The sequence below is a fragment of the Cucumis sativus genome, chromosome 1 (genome assembly GCF_000004075.3).
Source record: "Cucumis sativus cultivar 9930 chromosome 1, Cucumber_9930_V3, whole genome shotgun sequence".
Classification (NCBI taxonomy): Eukaryota; Viridiplantae; Streptophyta; class Magnoliopsida; order Cucurbitales; family Cucurbitaceae; genus Cucumis; species Cucumis sativus.
In genome coordinates this window covers 24088562-24110687 of record NC_026655.2, presented here as the reverse complement: position 1 = coordinate 24110687, position 22126 = coordinate 24088562, and the positions used below count along the sequence as shown (strand labels likewise).

General features: G+C 30.6%; 1 protein-coding gene and 1 non-coding gene across 7 annotated transcripts; both read left to right on the top strand.

The window, feature by feature from the left end:
• The first annotated feature begins 4292 nt into the window (after nucleotides 1–4292).
• LOC101205010 (hypothetical protein) lies at nucleotides 4293–11866 on the top strand. Of its 6 annotated transcripts, none has more exons than XM_031880403.1 (12): nucleotides 4304–4631; nucleotides 5921–6089; nucleotides 7025–7706; nucleotides 7826–7910; nucleotides 8083–8170; nucleotides 9205–9398; nucleotides 9691–9823; nucleotides 10139–10272; nucleotides 10431–10505; nucleotides 11046–11165; nucleotides 11303–11418; nucleotides 11604–11866. In XM_031880403.1, exons 2-11 carry the CDS (start codon nucleotides 5942–5944, stop codon nucleotides 11384–11386), a joined length of 1743 nt encoding a protein of 580 aa, XP_031736263.1. In that variant the 5' UTR covers nucleotides 4304–4631; nucleotides 5921–5941; the 3' UTR covers nucleotides 11387–11418; nucleotides 11604–11866. The 6 variants fall into 6 exon arrangements, 4 of the variants coding, with proteins under 4 accessions (XP_031736263.1, XP_004135767.1, XP_031736264.1 ...); XR_004214202.1 differs by having other exon boundaries at nucleotides 4305–4631; nucleotides 11303–11462; XM_004135719.3 differs by lacking the exon at nucleotides 11604–11866 and having other exon boundaries at nucleotides 4305–4631; nucleotides 11303–11571.
• A 9819-nt stretch (nucleotides 11867–21685) lies between these two features.
• Nucleotides 21686–21787, top strand: LOC116401845. Its single transcript, XR_004214248.1, has one exon. It is a non-coding gene; the product is annotated as a U6 spliceosomal RNA (small nuclear RNA).
• Nucleotides 21788–22126: the final 339 nt, after the last annotated feature.

Sequence of the window (22126 nt, the reverse complement as noted above, 5' to 3'; positions counted from 1 at the left end):
AACAAACAAATAGAAGAATGTGCAACTGCTCCCCTTTGAATGTGTGGATGGAAAGAAACAATATAATCTTTAAGAAAAAGTCCAAAATATGTTGTGAACATTTGGAAAGATAAAGATGTGTATAGTGTGATAGGAGTTTGATCTAAATCGTCACACTACCTCTAACGCCAATCCTCTTCTAGTATATCATTTCTCTTAATTATAGAGTTTGGTTAGATTCAATTGTTTTAGGCTTCTCTTTAGCCTTCTAACCTTGTAACTTTTCTCTATATGAATAGATTTATAACCAATCTTTCTTGGAAGATTTTATTCTGGTCCAAAAAAATTATTCTAAATTAAATTGCATATATTGCAAATTTACTTTAAATTAATTTCATTTACATAACGATATATTACCTACTATGCATGCATGCTTTTCAATCGCTCAAACAACTTTAACTTCATTGATTTTAATATATCCAAATTAATCCTAACTTAAAAGTCTTATTTATTTATTAAAACGGAAAAACTAACATAGTTTAACTATTATTAATTACTATTGTTATTATTATTATTTATTACTATTATCAATCATGATTATTAACTATTTAATTAACAAACCTTTTCATTTCTAAATAAAAGTTGAGTCAAAGCTTCAAATGTGACCAATCATCTCTACTCTCTCTCCTCATTTGACCATCTCTATTTCTCAACCAATTAACTACCTATTTAAATTTAAAATATATATTTAATTTTGAAAAGATATCAATTTAAACATTGACTTTAAATCCTAAATGAATAATGGATCCAAAAGTTCAAGATTTGAGATATTAGCCTTTTAATTCTTATTTTATTCAATCTTTTCACCCTTCTTATCCCTTTTTTTTTTCCTAACACACTTTTATTTTCTCATAATTACCTTTTCTAAATAAAATATAGCTATATTTTCATATATGAGAACAAATTATTTTCAAATATATACATATATAATAGAATTCATTTCAATGGATCCGACTCCAAATAAAAATATTTCTTTGTTGCATATCCTAAGGAGTTTTTCTTTGTAATTATAATACCACTTCCTGTCTTATACAACAAGTTTGGTATATGCTCATGAGAGACACATAATAACATTGTGTGAACAAATTAAATGGGTATCCACAATTGCACCATCCATATATATTCAGTCTTTGTGCCATAAAACTCTTGTTCTTTCTTAACATCTTACTTCCACATAACCCTTCTCAAATTTGATACGATCCAAAAATTCAAGATTCGACATATTTGTCGGTTAGAAGTCGTATGGGCCTATGGATATTCTACTTGTTCAATATTGTCTTTTTTCTTGATTCAGTGACAAAAAACATTCGTTTAAAGAAAGTTTGTGAAACATATTTTGATGGAACAAATATTTTATTTTGGGTCTTTTTTTAAAAGGAAGATGTGTCTTTGGAGTAATTTTTTCGTGTGTACAAACTTTTTATCCTAGTGTGCATATCATTCTGGAATATTGAGCGAGAGACGTTGTAGCAGTGCAAGTATATAGAGAAGTGAAGAACAACTTCTCGATTGAACAACTAGTAAAACATAGATCCAGAAGCATGTAAGTTCTCTCTTATTATTGTGGTTTAATTTGTTGCTTACTGTGTTTAATTATTTGATAATGTTTTGTGCTGAGGTTATAAGGTATGAAGTTCAAGCTTTTGTAGTATGATGATTTTATGATATATATTTTGTTTACGTCTTGATGAAGGACGTGACTAAAGAAGAGATCCTTCAATTTACTATCTTAATCTGTTAATTGATGAGAAACTTGATTAAAGGAGATATTTTGATTAGCCAGTTGATTTTTAGATAATTTAGTGATAGAATTACCTTCTATGAATTACAAATATAGCATTTTTAAAAAATTACAAATATAGCAAAATTATATTGATAGACTTGTATACTCGTATGGTCTATCAATGATAGATCAATATTTGCAACATGGTCTATAGATGATAGACTTCTATTATTGATAGAATTTGACAAATTTTGTTACATTTGTAAATTTTTTAAAATGTTACTATATGCTTGATTATTTTGAATCTAATTGGTAAATTTGCAACTACAACTTTATTAAATGGAAGCTCATGGTCACCCAAGATCAAGCCCGCTGTTGCGCCCAAAAACTAATTAGGCAGAAACCCAACTTAAGATTCATTAAAAGTTTTTGTCTATATATAAATAAGGGTTTGTTTACCTTCTCATTTTGAGGATAATGTCTAAGAAGAACAAAAAGAAGACCGAAGAACGTCTCAAGCTCTAAATTGAAGCTTTGAAGGTTTAAAGCTCTAAGGGGACATTTGGAGAAATGACTGAGTTATGGTTATGATAAACTTTGGAGAAATGACTGAGTTATGGTTATGATAAAACTAGTGTTATGATAAACTTTGGAGAAATGTCAATGTTCAAATGAAAAAACAACAATCGAATGAATAAGAAAATTATGTCACTGTTTTATTTTTAAAAACGTTGTGCCTCAAAAAAATTAAATATGTTCAATGTAACGAACTGGATTAGTTATAGAAACATCAATAAAAGTATGCATGAAATGGATGTGAAGCGAAGTATGAGGATGAAAATGAATACAAAAAATCATACAAAATGAACAACCAGTAAAATGGATATGGACAATAAACATGAGATGACATGAAAAATATGAAATGGCAGTAGATACGAATAAGATTGTATATCATTGCATAAAGAAAGAAAGTCATGACCCATACTATGTCTTAAATAAAACACATAATTGAAAGCAAGGACAGATACACACATGATTGGTAACATGGATACGGACAATAAATATACAAGCACGAATGAAACTTGAAAAGAAGAAAACAAAAGTAACTTACCTACCAAAACAAGAAGGAACATAGGATGAAGCAGGACTAGAGATAGTAAATGAAGAGGTATATATAGAGTGATAGATGATCAATAAATTATGCCTTTATTGACCAAAAAAAAAAAATACAAATGTGTCAATAAAAGTTAGAAGATAGTCAAAACCTATCACATTAAGGACAAATAAAAGCTAGGAATAAACAAATGCATAACAAAGGCCGAACGAAAAAATTGAACAAAGATATTGCAGTGTTATGGATGGATGAGAGTTGATTGCAAATAAAGAGAACAAACTTGGAACCGTAAACATGAAAGACTCAAATGGAAAAAGAAATAAATATGACATCATATATTTTTGAGGCATCGATTACAAAAAAATGCCCAAAAATAATTGGAAGAATAAAAATATTTAAAATTGAAACAATTAAAAAAAACAGCATTATTGTAGTTTCTAACCAAGATGCCCAAATATGGAGAGATATGGAAATAAATTGAAGTAACAAACAAAATTAATCAGAAATAAAAATTCAAACAAGTAGTTTGTAATCCTCATCATCGACTTTGAGGAAACTCAAGTTTGAATCGCTTACCTCCAACCCTATCTTGCTCGAACATCCCATGTGCACAAATGATAGTAAGGATAGTGTAGCAAGTGTCCAAAACAGTGCAAAAAAAAATTTGATCGGCAAATAAGAGTCCAAACAATGCAAGAGGAAGTGGAAGGGGAAACTTGAGTCAAAATTGCATGTTCACCGAGACAAGTGGTGAACATGCAAGTGTTTGAGTTTTGGAGGCAAAGTCTAAACCCAACCATTCAACAAAACCTTAAGGGAAGGTTGAAGGATGAAGAGTGGGAGAGAAACAAATATTACAACAAGATGAATTTTTTTTCCCACAAGAAAATGAAAGCCAAAAAACAACTGAAATAGGTTGAATATGAGTTGAGAAAAAAAGAAGATTTATTTTATTTTTCTTAGCCATCAAACCCAAAACAATGTGGTTGAAGAAGATTCAAGAGACGACGAGATGATTTCATATGAAAATTAGAAAATGATGAAACGAGTTGAGGAAAGGATGAAGTGGGTGTTGAGAAGAGGTTAAAGATGAGTGGAGTAGGGATGAAGACGAGTTGAGAGGGAGAATACTCTAGGAAGTGGTGAAGGGTTGAGAAGGAAACACAATGGATTAAGGAGTAAAAACGAAAAAATGGAAACCCTAAACTATAGTTTCCATATCATGAGCCCCAAAACATAGGTTAAAGTTATTATAACCCAAGCCCACAATGATAATATAAGGTCCAAAGACAGCCGACCCAAAAATTGAAGCTATAAACCCGGTTTGAAAACCAATAATACTTTAAAGATCATTAAATGACTTTCAAACACCAAAAGCTATAGCCTTGAAAACAAGCCACATAACCCTCAACACAAATCAACATGTAGGAAAAAACCTAAAAGCCTTTCCAAACAAATCTATAGAACTCATTTTCTAATAAGGAACAAAGATTAAAATTGTACTCACTATAGTTAAATCAATACATCATGAAGTTCATTCAAACAACTTTTTCTTCTTTCTTCTTTAAAATTTCAATGGAATAACAAAGAGTAAGAATCGTATAAACTCAATTTTTAAGTTTGAAATTGGAAGTACCACCCTTTGCAATTTGCCCTAAATAAAGATCAAAATGTATAAGTATATTATAAATTTGAATTCGCACTTTTTGACGCAATCGCATCGCACGTAACTTTTCACGGATTTCTTCTATCTCGGTAAGAACTTCTTTGCTCCTTTATGTTGATTTCTCTTTCTAAGATTTTTCGCTACGAAATTCCACTACACTAAGGAAAAACCGTGAGAAAAATTCCAACTTTTTCCACCCTCAGGTGAACCATTTCGGTAACAGTGGCAATATGACTGTTTAATGTCGATTATGGGCTGTTTGGCTCTGAGTTATTGTTAATCTCACTTGATTGTTTCTGGGTTCCTTCTATTTGCTTCTGCTTTTGTTTAATTGTTTGGGAGCTTTCATATATTTCTCTTAAACGGTTTATCTGCAATTTTCTACTGTTCTTTGTTTATTTATGAGTACTGACCTTGAGTATGTATGTTATCTTATTGTTAGAATGTTGTTTCTTGTCAGCTTTACTACTTTATTACATTTTAGCTTCTCTTAGTGCAAACGATTTAGTACCATTCACAGTATTAAAATGTCAACTGGGGTCCCCTTTTTGACTTGACTTAAGGGATAAAAGCAAGGGACAGATCTTATAGTTGCCTGATAAAGAAAAAGTTCATTCATCATTCATCATTCATCATTGTTCGTTTGTGACTAAAAAACTCATCTGATATTCTATTTGTGGGTGTTAGGATTTTCTTTTCTTTTCTTTTTTTCTTCTTCTTTTTTTTTTTTTTTTGGATAGAAACGACTTTCATTCAAACTAAATGAAAGATTACCAGAACATAAAAAAAGAAGAAATCTGATTTGATTGCTCAATTTGTGCTATTGGATGGAGGAAGAAGTCCCTGATTGAATCGAACCTTGGAGGCATCCCTCACTCATGAAAATTTTAGAATCAATCCACGATCGTTATCAACACTGAAATTAATGATATTAGTAGATCCATTTTCTTACTAGTCTCACGATTTTGATAGTTTTGGACTACAAGAACTTAGATTGATTAGACCATGAATCACAATTCTTATTTGATTCCAAATTTGGGACATTTATTTTGCTTACGAGCCCTTTATAATAGGCCTTGTTTACAATTTTCAGTTTTAAATAACTGTAGTCTGCACCATGTCTAGGACTTCTTTTTCGCCTTCTCTCTGTTACTTTTTTAAAATGTTGTATGATAGCTATAGCTTCCGTAGACTATCTTGTAGCATTTTAAAGTTGACTTTTAAATTGCACCAATCAGGCAATCACTTATTTGTCTTCGTTCAAGAGTTGAGTTGTTTTAGTGAAACCAGCGCATATAATATTATTATCATGGTTTAAACATTGTCATCTTCATTATTTATTCAAGTTTCTTTTCTTTTCTGTTATTTTTCCTTTTAGGACCATCATTTTCTCATTGGCATGGGATTCGATCAAACTGTTGCTGAACCACTCGACCCTATAGATCAAACTCATCTAGCATGGAAAATTACTGTGCACTCCCTTTCTGATCTATCTTATATATCTCCTGTTGTATTCTTATACCTTCTAAAAGAATGTTATATTCGTGGTATGTCTCCCCTGTTTCTTATGATGTATCATATATGTAGAAGTTCTGTTGTTTTGCTGTACTACTTATTTGGTCATATGTGTGTCTGTGTATATATTTGAACTTTTTCTCAGTGCATATATGGAAGTGCAAAGCTTTGTCTTGCGTGAACCTTTTTTTTCGATGAATCAAGAATGTAATGTAAAAAAGAGGAAGAGAAGTCTTCCAATTGATTTGAAAGTGAAATTGATATAGTTTGTCTAACCTTGCTCTTCATGTTCTAAAATTAATTGTTAGATAATGTAATATTTCATTTGCCTTCACCCATCAAGCACCAACTGAAGTTTTTAGGTAAATCAGTGATTTAACATGGCATAGCAGGTGGTCTAGGAGGTGTTGTGACCAAACCTTTGCAGTGTTATTCTCTCCAATTAATATTTATTTCTACTTGCTAGGTCCACTACATATTTCAAGCTCACAAGTAAGGGGGAGTGTTAGATGATACAACATTAAATTTACTTCACCCATTTGTTTAAGCTTTTAGGTCAATTGTGATTTATCATTAACTTTCTTATTTGTGCTGAACAAGTATTTTTGTGTTAGCGGTGATAATATTGAGATTTACTTTGAAGTAATGGATTCTGGCACTTTCTTTCTTGCTTTTAAATGATTTTGTCTTTTCTTTGAGCATTAGTCTCTTTTCTTTTTAGCAATGAAAAGTTTTGTTTCCTTTCCAAAAGAAAAAAAAAAAAAAAGAAGAAAAAATTGATTTTGCCTAAATATTCAACCAATGTTTATTTTTTGTCCAACCTTCCTAGTTCCTCATAAGAAAGTTATTCAATGCAGAGTTTATCATGAAGACATTTTTTTGTCATACCATATTGGAGTTATTTCGGTTCATCTTCATTCTATTTATTTATATTCTACATTTTTAATGTCACCTAGTACAAATGCAGGCACATTGAAAGCAACTAAGAAGTTTCGATTCCTTCAGCAACAAGTTCATTTAGTACTTCATAATGGTCCCCAACCTGGACCAGCTACCTTTGTTATTCGTTGCCTATACGTCTTGCCTATATTTGGACTATATAGTGAAGGATTCAGCCACTTGATTACCTCAGCCCTCCAACGTTTTCTGAAAGTTGTGATAACTCCAGCAGACCTTGATGAAGCAAAGGACCTAGCTGCTCAGTTATTTATTGATATTGTTGGAGGATTCATTGCGCATGATGACAGGATAGTCGTGAAGATTATACAGATATTTGATGTTCAATTGTCCGATGTTGAGAAAGTTATGTTTGAATCTAAGGCAAGAAATAGGTGTTCCTCTGACTCAGCCAAAGACTTTGTCGAACAATATGTTTCTGAGTTATTAGAAACTCAGGGTTATGCGACAGCTGTTGACGTATTAGAGCATTTCTCTATTCACCAATCTGGGCAGTCCCTTCTCTATGGCATGTTGCAGAACAATGAATTTAAGGCAGCTGAGAAATGGGCCACTTTCATGGGAAAGCAAATGTTACATCTGCTTGTCCAGGAGTTGATAAATAGAAACAAACTAAAAAGTGCGTATGGCGTTATAAAGAAAAATGATTTACAGAAGGAATTTCCCGATGTCTATCAGAAGTGTAAAGAGAGGTACTTTGATGACCCCTATGCTGTATTTTTCTTCTTTGAACTCAAATTTTCATGTGCTCTTGGTATTGTTCTGTCTCCATTGGCTTAAAATCTTATGAATAATTATGATTCTTACTCAGCTCCTTGAAGAATTTAGCTGAAAAAGGATGCTGGGATGTTGCTGAGGCAAAAGCAAACAACAATAGGCAATTTCTTGAATATCTGGTTAGTATACTCCATAGATTCATTACTCATATTTTGAAGATTTTTAAGTAATACATATACTTCATTACAAGCAAAATGTCTTACCTGCTGAACCTGAGTTCTGGGTTTTTTGACAAATAGTTCTTAAAGCTCAAAGTCTTCATATCTTTACCTAACCTTTATGTGTTTTAAGGTTTACTTGGCATTGGAGGCTGGTTATTTCGAAAAAGTTGATGAACTTTGCACTAGGTACTCCCTCACGGGTTTTCTGAATATCAAAGGTATGCCATCTGTACCGTAGTCTCTTGCACTTAGAAGTTTCATTGTATATGTCGGGCCGTTTTTCCAGCTTTACCAAGATCAATATCTCATGTTAGACTATTATTATTCAGAAGTGTTCTACAAACTATCTTGTTGGCCTTTGTCCATTCCCTATTAGTTGGCCTTTGTCCATTCCCTATTACCCCTAGTCATTCCTTTTTACCTTTTATTCTTTATTGCCTCAAGTTTGTCCACTTTATTTGTTTTTTAATTGGATAAAAATGGATAGGCATCTCGCATAAAATTTTTCAAGTAGAAAATAAAGAGCTAAAAGGTGCGGCAAGAAAACAAGGAACTGGTTGAATGCCTCAGGGAATTGCTTCCATGGGCATTAAGAAGTGGAGTTGCCGGAGATAGTGAATAAACCAAAGAAATCCTTATCATTATTCCTAGGTGATTACGGCCTTTGTTAAGATACTGGCCATGTTCTTTTATTCCTCAAAAAAGTTAAATTGTGTTCAAAATAAGGGAAAGAAGGTTCTTGCTGATCAAAAAAGGGTAAAAAATGTAACCTAGTGAGCTACTCAATTTTACCATGGGCATTAAGAAGGGCCTTTTCCTTCTCCCGTTGATCACCCAATGAAGGAAGGTAGACTACTTGTCACCCTTAGTGAGCTACTCAATTTTACCTCTCTGTCTCGAGAAAGAGAAAATTAGTGTAAGTGTAAAATTAATATCATTTAGCAAAAACTAAAAAAGTGTAAAATTAATATCATTTAGCAAAAACTAATTTAGTATATTTTTAGCTTATTGACACATTATTGTATTAAAAACTAAGGAACAAAAATTATCTTCGACTTCCCTAATCTTCTAGGCAGTCATCAATTCAGTAGTAAATTATCTTTGAGTCACCTAGGATGATTTCCACTATCAGGAACAAATTTTGGTTTCTGTACATTATATTGCTTCAATGTTCTTGAACATTATCTACACAAAACATTAGCATGCTTTGAATCACTGCAGTTAAATTTATCAGCATATTGGTTTTCTGTAGAACGTGAGGGAAGTTATGAACAGAAGTTACCTAACCACTATCTGGATCTTAATCAACTAATTGATGGAAATATATTATGGATCGACAACGCTGATGCTTTACATCGTGCAACATGCCATATCGAGGAGTGTAAAGTTGTTGGTATTGATTGTGAGTGGAAACCTAACTATATTAAGGGCAAGAAACCGAACAAGGTAATTGCTGACAAATTATTTGTCCTCTCTGTTTGTGCTTTTCTCCTCCAATTCCTTTCTTATATTGTTGTATCTGCACTGGTTGTATTTCATTTTATTTTTTAATCTATTAAGAACGTTGAAGTACGTAGCAAATGCACCTGTTATTTTGGTTCTTTGGATTGAAAGAAACAATAGGGGTTTCAATAACAAAAACATAACAACAATAGTAATAAAATAAAATTGGACCATGTTATTTCTGTAGCCCTTTACTGTTATTTCTAATGTTTTACCTGTCTTGGTTTCATCTCAGGTATCTATAATGCAAATTGCTTCCGAGAAAATGGCTTTCATCTTTGACTTGATCAAGTTATATGATGATGTCCCTGACATTCTAGACAATTGCCTGACTCGCATCTTGCAGTCTTCTAGTATTTTGAAGCTCGGTTAGTAGTATCTGAATGTTTCAACTTCGTGTAACTCACTTGAAGTCTTGAATTTTCCATTCATATCCCAAAGTCTAGTTCTTAGTGATTGAATTGTTATGTCCTTTAAATTATTTTAATTTTTAATGTGAACCTGAAACATAATTTAAAGATGCCCAATCCCGATAGTATCTTCTTTTATATATTCATAAAGAATAACACTTCTTGATGTCTGAAAAAGTGCCTGTTTTACTGCTACCTTTCTATGTTCATGTACTAACTCCCTTTCTTTTCTGGGATCGCTAATTTTGAGTAAATATGTTCTTGTCTTTGTAGGCTACAATTTTTTATGCGATGTAAAGCAACTGTCCCATTCGTATGAATCATTGAAGTGTTTCAAACATTATGAGATGTTACTAGACATTCAAAATATATTTGACCATAGTGGAGGTCTATCTGGGCTTGCACAGGTAACATAACTGCAATTACACAAAACTCTCTTCTTCCTCGAATTTGATATTGAAATCATTTGGTTTTTTCCCATACTATTGCCTACTCCTCGCATAGCTCTTTTATCAATCAAAGCTTTATTGGCTTGTTTTTTTTTTTAATGTTGTAATTGTTTTAGAAAGTGTTGGGAGCTGGATTGAACAAGACACGAAGAAATAGTGACTGGGAACAGCGGCCTTTAACGGTGAATCAGGTCAATTTCTTTCTTGCTCAATTTTTTATATCAGTTTGACTTCTCTATAGATGAGGGGAGTGACAAAAGCAATAGCAAGCGTTTGAATAATGCACGTATCGGACCATTTTATTCAAGTTGGATAATATTTTGTGGTTTGGATCTTTGTCATTACTCATTACTATTGACAAAAGGTGAGAATGGGGTAAGCAGATTTGAATCCACATTCTGCAGTTTGTTTAAAATTTGAACTTAGTAGATACGTCACTGATAAATGGATATTTATTGAAAATTTTCCTAGTTCTGTAAAAAAAAAAAACCATGGATGATGCTCCTTTTTTTCATTTTTTTTTTCCTTTCTACGTTGTAGTAAGATATGCCTACGGATTTTGTAGAGGTGAAATTATTTCTTGCTCCCTGTTATTTCCCACTTACTAAACGGGTTTCTCTCATGTGTCTTTGCTTGTAGATTTTAAAATTTCTTTTAATTTCTCTTCCAAATAGACTAGAAAAGTTAAAAACATTTATTAAACTACAGTAGTATTGTTGAATGTTGAGCAGCTAGAATATGCAGCGCTGGATGCTGTGGTGCTCGTCCATATCTTCCAACATGTTCGAGATCAATCACAGCCATCTACGACAACAGAAGGGGAAACACGACTTGAGCGGAAATCCTTTATTGTAAGTCTAAGTCCTCTGTTCTTATATATACCCAGTTGACAAAATATGAAAATTTTGAATCCTAATTGAACCGGAGCAATTGACTAGCTATCGTCTTCTGTCGCTCGTTCTTTCTAACTCCTTGGATAATAATGTAGGTCTCCCACATGGATAACTCGTCAAAACTGAAGAAGAAAAAAGAGAGGAGCAAAAAGGAAGCAGAAGTTGTAACCAAGTTGTAATGTCAGATGTGAATTATGTTAGGATGTTTATGGTACACTCGTGCCTTTCCTGTACATATTCATTCAAATCAAAATTGTATGTTGATCTTCACTGTACTTCAGTGATTTCCATGAAAATAGTAAATGTGTACAGTAAATGATGCTTATGTTAATATGGATTATGCACGAAACCTTCTGTTTAAATACTCTCATACTTGTATCATTGCCTTTGGCACAGGAACAATGAGGAGTGAAGACTAGGAATTACTTTGTAGATTGGATCAATTTGTTCTCTTAGCGAGTGACAACAGATTTATATTATTAATCTTTGATCTTGGCGACTACTTGTGGATTTGAACGTTTGATGTCTAAGGATGGAGGTTATCAGTATTAGTAACAATATTTCTCATCGGTATTAGTGTTGTATTGATAACTTAATATCAGTAGACCATAATAAGTATCACTTTGAGAGTATGAGTATTGGAATTGGTAATTGGTATATTTCCTTCGCGTTTGAGGCTCATTTACAATCGATACGTAAGTATAAGCCTATTGTGATTGTAGCAATTTTGATTTCGAAATATGGAAAAGTGAGTCCGTGACATTAGATCTTTATTAAGATAAGAGATTAATTATTTCACAAAAATTGAACATAGTGTTTATGAATTGATTTTTTTTTCTTACATGTTTCTCAGGACAATTTCAAACAAAATAACGTAAAATTGAACACAATATAATATAACTCCTATAATTATTTATTTTTATTGTTGGTATGTTTGCTATTTTGTTCTTTTTTCTGCCTACAATATATATAGTTCATATCGTATCAATTAAATATAAAATTATATTATATACCTTCATTTGTTGTATGATTATCTTTAGGATTAATAACAAAAGTGAGCTTGGCTAATACTAAAAAAATAGGTTGAATATAAATAATGTATGAATGATACACATGGAAGTGAGTGTACAAATAGAGTAATTAGTAGTATAGAATAAAACATACAAGAATATACATTTAGTTGATTTTGTATTGACTACATAAATCTACAAAATAATTAAGTAATTAATTGTGGACATGAATTAATTAATCAAAGAAATCTCAGGTTGTTTGATGTTTAAAAATGAAGAGATGGAACTGTCAACATTTGTTGTTCTTCATCCATTTGAAGCCATTGTTGATGGAAATCTTGAGTTTTGAAGAATTCAAATCATATAATTTGTATTTTGCAACTCTACCACCTTTCCTCTTATTCTCTCCATTGTTTTTCCACCATTTCTTCACTGATTTCTTCCACATTTTTGTTGCTTCAACCACTCTTTCTCTCGGAGATCTTATTTCTTTAATCGTTTCCAATGTCGTCTCCATCCTCTTCATCCTCTGTCCCCGTGCCGCTCCCAAGTACTGTCGTCGTTGCACCGCTTCCATCTTCGTCGTTGTCGATTGTTTGATTGATGATAATGTGGGGAATTGGAATTTGTGTGTGAGGCTTTTTATCATTTGAGCTTTGTTGTTGAGGGAATCCATTTTTAGAACTCCCAAGAACTTAATTAGCTTGTTTTTGGTTCTTTAGTTTTTATTCTTTTCTTAATAGAAATCGTAAAATCTAAATCACTCCTAAAATGATCACCGTTGCAATTATATGCTTAAACTTAAAAATTGAATCTTTAAATTCATGCAAATATTAAAACTAGACCCTTGCCCTTATCATAATTGCAGAAACTAAACCTCAAATGATAAAAAGTATAAAACCGTTAAATTCAGGATGCGTTTAGTTTAACTTTTCAAATGTTTAATTTTAAAAGTAAGTTATGTCCTACAAAGAAGAACGTGTTTGGCAAATAAGTTATTGCACAATATTAGAAATTTTTCCATAGTAAAAGTTTGAGAGCTCAATTTTATTTAGGCTGAATTTTAATAATAAAAAACTTAGACGGTGTAATTGTAATTAATTTTTGAAATTTGTCCTTTGTTTTTACTAATTTAGTTTAATTTATTGGCTTTGTTGTTTCTGTAGCAAATTAGTAGATAGAATTGGTTTGAAGTTAGAACTTTGCTGATTCCTTTTGATTGCATTTTGCAACTATAAAGGTTTTATAGATAATTGTTTTTAACTTCTTTTTCTTTCCCTGCTTCCTTTGTTTGTTTGTTTTTTCTTTTTTTTTTTTTGAAATAAATTACTTCTAATAATTATAACTAAGATATTAAATTGAAAATTTAGAGTTTCAATATTACTTTTAAAATTCAATATTAAACCTAATAGATTACTTTATTTCTCAGACTTTGAGAGGGGTAGAAATGCATACTCGATCCGACTTTATAGATGAAGTAGATAAACCCTAAACCCTAAAACAAAAATTAAGGATCCACCAATATTTTCAAAGTATTTTATATTATATCGTTACATGCACGTAATAATGTCTAAGTAATTCATATTTAATTAATTAACTAACATTGAATTCAAAATTTTATATCTATACTATATAAAAAGATTATACAAAGAATCAAAGCAAGCTTGATTAATGGTATTGGCATAACCTCCGTTCCCAAAGGTTAAATTAAAGGTTCAATCCTACATAATAATTGTTGTACTAAAAAAAAAGGGGTACGAGAGAAATTTTAATTTCTTTTTTTGCCCTTAATATTTTCGACGATGACTATTTTGCCCTCACAATTAATCACATGTATCTTTAGCATAGTATATAACCATGCATTTTCCTTCTTTTTTATATATTTAATTAACAGAACTTTTACCGACATTAGACCTAAGTGCAAATCCTACCATTCTATAGATGTTACGTGCTTCTTTAAATTACAAATTTATTGTTGTCGTGACACAAACATCATGTATGTTTTCTCCGAGGTGGCATCAACATTACTTATAACCATGGATGCCAATGTCTTTTTATTTTTTCACTTTCTAAAAGTTGATATTATAACATTTTAACTTTAATATTCTAAACTTCTAGCTAGATATATATTGGGGCATTCTTTTAATAATTTTACCATATATTAAAGTTATGGTTTAGATCAGTTGTTACTATTTTTTTTTTCTAAACAGATAGACAATCAAACATAAAATAAAATAAAACAGAAAAGTGAATTGAGAATTGAGAGTATTTGATAATAAAAATGAATGATATTTTAAAACATAAACTAATATCAACAATGTCTATACAAAAGAAGACACGTTACAAAAGAGAAAAAAATAGGTAAAAGAACTAAAATAATCTTGTTTGGAAAAATCTCTATATCCTTTGGATTTTCTTCAACAATAGTCTCTAATCTTGGAAAACTTGAACACCTTTTACGTGGTCCGATCATTATTGGTGCCATTTCAACTCGACTTTGTATTATTCTATTCACCATCTCTACCCTTTTCTTTTTTACTTTTTTTTTCTACGTTTCAACTAAGTAAAAAAACCACGTTGTTAGTATGAAGAGAGCTAATTGGATTTGAGAGGAAGGGAAGGTTAATTTTGATGTATATATAATGTAAAAATGTGTAGTTGTAAAGGCTAAAAATAAATAATCTTCCATAGCACATTTGCCTGGCAAAGGTAAATTTCAAAATGAATGGTGGAGAAAAAGATAAGTTCAATGCTCATCTCTTTCGAGAAATTAATTAAAGAAACAAATTGGAGCTATTTTAGAAACCATATTAAATAAATCCAACCAAAAAAAAAAGAAAAAAAAAGGAGAATGTCATGTATGGTAAGCTATTTATAAAAGAAAAAAATGGTTGAAAGTTGTTTGAATTAAGGTTATTATTATATATAATATGTGATGATACAATACTCATATATATAACTTTCCATTTAGGTGAGTCTAAAAATTGATAACCTTATCACTTCTGTATAGTTCAAAGAACATAACCTATATCTTGATAATATATATTAATCCTGTTGTTCAAGAGATTGTTGTTCAAGAGATCGAGTCACATGCAGTCATTCTTATTTCATACATAATTTTCTAAAAATATGTATGATTAAATCGTCTAGTTTAATGCAATAAATTTACTTGATACATTTATAATTTAGTGTTTTATTTTAAAAAATTAAAATAAAATGATAGACTTCTACCAATGCATTGATAGACATTGATTTGATAGAAAGCTATTAGTGTGTATTGTAGATTAAACTATGATACTTTGCTATATATTTTGGTTTATATTCGAAAATGTGGCTAACAAACTAATACAGTAACGTTCGAGTAACGCTCGAGTAGAAAGAGGAAAAGAGGGGTAAAAGGAATGAAGTTGAACGAAACCCCTAACTTAATGAAAAAGGCATAAGACTATGTTAGCATGATGACCACGTGTGAGTGAGCATGTGGAGGTATTTGAGTTGGCAACAAAAATAAAGTAAATACAATATGTATTTTGAATTATAAAGAAAGAAAAAAGCCCTAAATTTAGGAGAAAGAGAAAGAGAGGATTTGGTAACCCAATCAATGAAACAAGAATTTTAATAAGCTTTATTTGAATATATTGAGTATTCACATGAAAAAGCAAATTAAGAGAGAGAGAGAGAGAGAGGGTAGGTGTGGGAAAGAATGTGATTTTGGGATTTTGAGAGATGTTCTCAAAGGGAAGTTGTTTTGATTAGAAGAAAAAGACAAGTAAACAGCAAGGAAAGAGAGTAAATCATGGAGTGGATGAAAAGGAAGATGATGAAGATGATGAAGATGATGAAGTAAAAAAGAAATGAAAAACAAAAAAATGGATGGTTTCAGTTGAGAGGTGAATTAATTAAAAGTGAGTATATGAAGGCATGTGAAGATATCAGAGTAAATTTGGTAACTCAGTACAAAAGAGTTTGTGTTGTCACATGAAAAATGAGAGAGAACTTAACTTGTGGGATGAGAACACTCAACTTCATTTTTGTAATTTATTTACTTCTAGAGAAAAAAGACGTTTCGGACGAGTGTTAAAATGCATGCCTTAAACTTGTTATCTAAAACGTTTCAAAAATGACCTATGAGAGAGTTTCATTGTTTATGATTTTGGCTTTAGGGTTTTTTTAAAAGATATATGGTTGGATCAGCAAGTATACTGAACATCTTTACTAGATGGACACCTTCGTAGCACCGCATCATTTTCGCTTCATTGATATAAAAAGAGAAGTACAAGAAGCAGGGAAAAACAACAAAAAGGGTAAGAGATAAACCCAAGACCACCCAATAAAGTACATTATACAAAAGTATATTATAATACTAATTTTTCTTTCTAATTAATACATAATTGTTTTCATCATTTGCCCTATCTTAGTTAGGTAGTAATTAGCATTATTGGATATGGCTCACTTTGTAATTGTACAAACAATTTGATATACAAGTTATTCATATGAAGATACGTGAATAGTGTACCCTTCTATATACAAAGAGTTATGAAATAAGAGACTAGGCCACCTTAAATATTTAGTCTCTTTATGAATTCGGTGATTGAAGAGATTAATATTTCACAAGGATAATTATACTTGACTCGATTTGAATTCTAAATGAGTTATGTACTCTTGCCTGTGAGAGATTGTTCTTTAACTTGCATGGGTGAGCATGACTCATGTAACAGCTGATTCAATAACCCTACCATATTTTGGAGACCTAACTAAATAGAGACCTAAGAATATAATATCATCCGATTAAATTCACTCATTTTCATATAAGTAAAGTTATTTTATGTGTTGATTTTAGAACTCAAACAATAGATACCTACCCTCTCACTAGCTCGAGAGAACTTAGTTTATGATTGAATCATGATCAATATATTTTTTTATTAGAGTATCGGTAGTACTAAAGTGAATTTATATGGGTAAAATGGACAATGATCAAACTGTAATTATGAACGTAACTCATGAAAGATCAACTTATTTTGTAAAATGTTAGAGTTAATTAAACTATAATTATGCCTTCACTTTAATCCTTCTCTCCAATAGGTTCATGGAGCTTCCCCTCAAATAGAGTTCATCAAAATTTCCCTTAAATCTAGACTAACTCTTATTTAGGTCAACTCAGACAGCACATTCATCTATTTAGAAGAGTTCAACTATACCAATCATATCATGACAATTTTTTAGGTTTCCACAACAATTTATGTTTGGCACCCAAAGACGATTCTATCGATCATGACTTTAATACCACTTGTTAGGGACAACAAACCTTCAAATATCCATAGTGATATAATATTATTGTCTATTTTGGACATAAACCCTCGTGATTTTTCTTTTGGTTTTAGTATTCCAACATATATTACACTTACAGAAGATAGTTGTCCTCGCCTACATAATTTCCCTTATCTTAGTCAACAAATGAGATTTTAATCCCATTGAATTACTTAAATCTTAGATAGAATAAAGCAAGAGCCAAAGATACAGGTAACATCAAAGGGTCGGGAAAAGGGGAGTCTATAAAATTGGTGAGAAAATAGGTTTGTTAAACTTTTCTCTAAATATTCCAACCAAAAGAATTTTTAAACTATTTAGTAAACTATTTGGTGTGGAGGCAACATTTTAAATTAAGTTAATGCATAACATATATTTAATTAGTATTTATTTGACAATATTTAAAGGTGCAACCTGATATCTCACCTATTTAATGAGTATCTTAGTTTTGTTTGCGTTAGAATGGTATGTGTACCTAATTCATTCTTCAAACGAGAGAGAAAAGGTAAAAATGAAGTGATTTTAGGGAAGAGTGATGGGGTCGGCCCACACAATAATAAGAAAAAATGAGAATAATCGAAACATCATCAATATCAATATCAATAAGAGCATAAATTCTTAAATTGGTTGTGGTTTGGTTCCAACATCACTAATCTTATTCTTCTATTTGGGTCAGGACCAGATAGGTTAAGATAATCAAATATTTACCTTACATTTTCTTCTCGTTTTCAAATATGGCAAAATTTCAAGCCCAATTCATAAATATATTGAACCAAATTATCCAAAGTTCTCTTACAAATTAAACCGTGTATTTATTTATTTATTTTCCTTCTCGACCTAGTAAAAAGATTGGCCCACGCCAGGCCTAGGCCTAGGCCCAAAAAATATCGAGAAATATCTAAAATGTTCTTAAACCCGTAAAAACATGTAGAACATTCGACGAAGAAACCGCACACGTCTGCTTTTCTTCGAAGTATCTTTAAATACTTCATTTATGAATCGAGTGTATATCATTAGTTTATTTGGTAGCTTATTTAAAGTTTATCTCTAACACACTATAACATTATACGAGGGTTAGGTAATCTTCTCAACGATATATTTAAAATAAATGATATATAACACCAATATAGTAACGTTATAGTCGTTAGACTTTCATTTTGAGTAATCGCGCTATCAACACATTATATTATCCTTAGAAAGAATTGTAAGGTCTCATAAACCAACACGAGTCATTTCATCAGCTTATTTTCTTGAGGTCACCCAACATAGAATTATTTTGAAGTTCCTATGATCGAGCCACCAAAAAGGAAGGTGCACATTGTTGGCATATGTGCGACGTGACAGTATCATACTTACTATTCTTAAAGACTTATTAGAGTGAGAATTTTCTCCACAAACCAACATGAGTCATTTTAGCATGTTTTCTCCTCACTCACATGCATCCTATAAGCATTTCCCAAGAGGTCATCCAACATAAAATTACTCCAAACTAAGCACGCTTAACTTTAAAGTTCTTATGATCGAGTCACCGAAACGAAAGTGCACATTGTTGGCATATGTATTAACTTTTAATTTAGATTTAGATTTATGTCCTACATATTTTTTTGACATACATGTATGTATCATTTTAAGGACGTTTTCCATTGAATATTTTTTTTTTTTGTATGTTTTCAATAAAATATGTCAATATGAAAACATACAAAAAAAAGATTTAGATTCTATTGAAAACATATTGACATATTTTATTTTTTGACATGAAAATTGTTATTATCATTTTAAGGATGTTTTCAAATATTTCAAGATGAACGAGAATATATCAATGATAGACACTGATAGACAAAAATAAATGTATGTACCAGTGTCTCATGACATTTTGTTGTATTTTGTTAATATTTTTGACAGTTTCATCAATTAAAATAATGAATGCACTCGAGCATCTCCACTTTTTTTTTCTAAAAAAAGGTACGTTGAGTCAGTTGAATGTACCCGAGCATCTCCACTAGGTGGACAACACCATAGCATCCCCATCACTCTCGCTTCAATAATAAATAAAAGTAAAGAGTAAAGGAAGCAGGAGTCCTAGCCTAGAGAAAAGTCTAAGAAAGAATTACACAAAAGCATAAATGTTGAAAGTGATCGATAGAGCTAGGACTGTAGTTAGAGAAGAACTTAGATATGCTAGTCCAAAAACCTGTAAGTGCTTGTGCAAAAACTTAACCAACTAAGGGACCAAATTTAATATTTATTGGAAGTGCATGACCTAAAGTTGAATAATTTGAAATATAGAGCCTAAAATTGAACAAATTTTATGGTATGAAGACCAAAAAGATATTTTAACTTTTATTTTATTATTTTAAATTTTTTTATAATTAAAATATGACTTCTTTGTTTATTTCTTATATTATATGCCTCAGACTTCTTTTCTTTTATATAATTCTTTTTAACATAATACACTAGGTGCATGCATCCAAATATCTCAACTAAGTTGATACGTATAACACTAATGTTAATATGTATATTTTCATGCATGTCCAAATTTTCATGTGTTTTAATGTAATTTTCTTCAATAGTAATTAAACAAATATATCCTAGATTTGAATGGGTTAATTAGAAAATAAGGGTTTTACTTAAAAATAAAATTCAAAGATACAAAAAATTAAAACATAAATGTTTGAAGTTACATTGCATAGCATAGCAAGTGTAATTTCCAATTAAACTAGTAATTAACTTAAGAGTAATATAACCCATGAATCACAAACATGAATATATGTATATATATATACATATATACATATTGCTTGACTCGTTAATACACATAAAAGCCGTTAGAAATTTGAATCCTTCGCTTTTCTCTTACACATGTCAATAAACCCAAAATAACACAAATGAACAAATAAATAAATAGTCTTTGTAAAATATGAAGAAAAATAAAAAGCCAACCAGGAATGTCTATAAAAGGGAAGGGGTTTGTTGAGAGTAAACATTGAGATTTAAGTGTGGAGAAAAAAGAAGAAAAAGAATTGAAAAATGGAAAAGAAGAAAGAAGACAGTGGGAAAAGACTGTATTTTACATCAGACAATGGAGAATGTTCAAGTTATTCAATAGTGTCTGGTGCTGAAAAACTTGATGAATACTCCAAAACTCGAACCCTTCCTCAGGTCTGTTCTTACCTTTCTCAATACATTCATATTCCTTTTTTTCTTTTTTGCTTTAGTTTATTATGTTTACTTTCTTTTGAAATAGTTGCCCTAAAGATATTCATCATAATTTTACAGTACTATTAAAGTTAATATAATATTTAATGCATTCATAAGTTCATGTTTTTTTATGGTTAATTATATATATATAATATATGTGTGTGTTTGTGTTTGTGTTTGTGCTTGTGCTTTTAATTTCTGACTTCTTTTTTGCTGTGTTTTGAGATCATCTTCTTTCTCTTTGAATTTCACTACAAATTTGAAAAGCCCTATAGAAGTTCATACTTGATTTTCTTTTTTTAATAATTTATTTTTTACTCTAAATTCATTCATTCGTCATGTGTTTGGATTAACTTTTAAAGCGAGAAGAAAAAAAAAAAGTGAAGTAATATACAATTTCGACTCGCTCACTTCATTTCTATCATCTTTCCCTTTGAATTAATACTGTAAATTGAAAACCCTAGAAATTGATTTTTTGGATTTGGGTTGGTTAGATTCAAAATTTTGAAAACAGTTCTTTACTCATTTTTCTAATCTAATCCAAATGGTTGATTGTATTGGCTTTGGAAATGGAACAAGATTTAGTTCATTAATATACATTTTATCTACTCACTATGAATTTCACTTAAATTTTGAAAAAACCCCTAGAAATTAATTTTTGTGATTATATTGGGGAAAATTATTAGACAGAAAGCTTTTTAAAATTAATTTTGTAATTTTTTAAACTTAAAAAAGTGTATGTTTGGATTCAGTAGAAGAATAGTATTATACAATTTCTTTTCACTGTCTTCTTCATTTTTCTTATCCATTTCAATATCTTTTGTACAAAGATGGATTTTAGGTTCGTTTTGGGATCTCTTTTTTCCCTCTGAATTTCACTCAAACTTGAAAGCCCTAGAAATTAATTTTTGAGATTTTGGTAAATTATTAGACTAAATTTTTTTAAAACCTAATTCTTTGTTTGTCTCTTTGAGGACAAACAATAAAATTGAAACGACTTGTAGAAGATTACCATGGATATGTGCAAGAATGACATGCACAGATTGAGAAATTGTTTAATTGTTTTTTAAAATGTATGTTTGGATTATCTTTTTGAGTAAAGATGAATGAAGTAACATACAATATTTCATACTCTCTTCTTCATTTTTTCATATCCATTTCATTATGTTCTGCACAAAGATCTTTGGGGTTTGTTTTGAGATCTCTTATTTCCCTAAGAATTTCACTGAAAACTGAAAAGCCTTAGAAATTAATTTATTTTTCATTTGGGCAATTTATTTGACAGAAACAAATTTTATTAATTAAGTTTTTACTTAATTTTAAAATAATCAAGTGCATGTTTGGATTAGCTTTTGAAATGGGAAGAAAAATAATTTTAAGTAATATAAAAATAAAAAAGTCTCC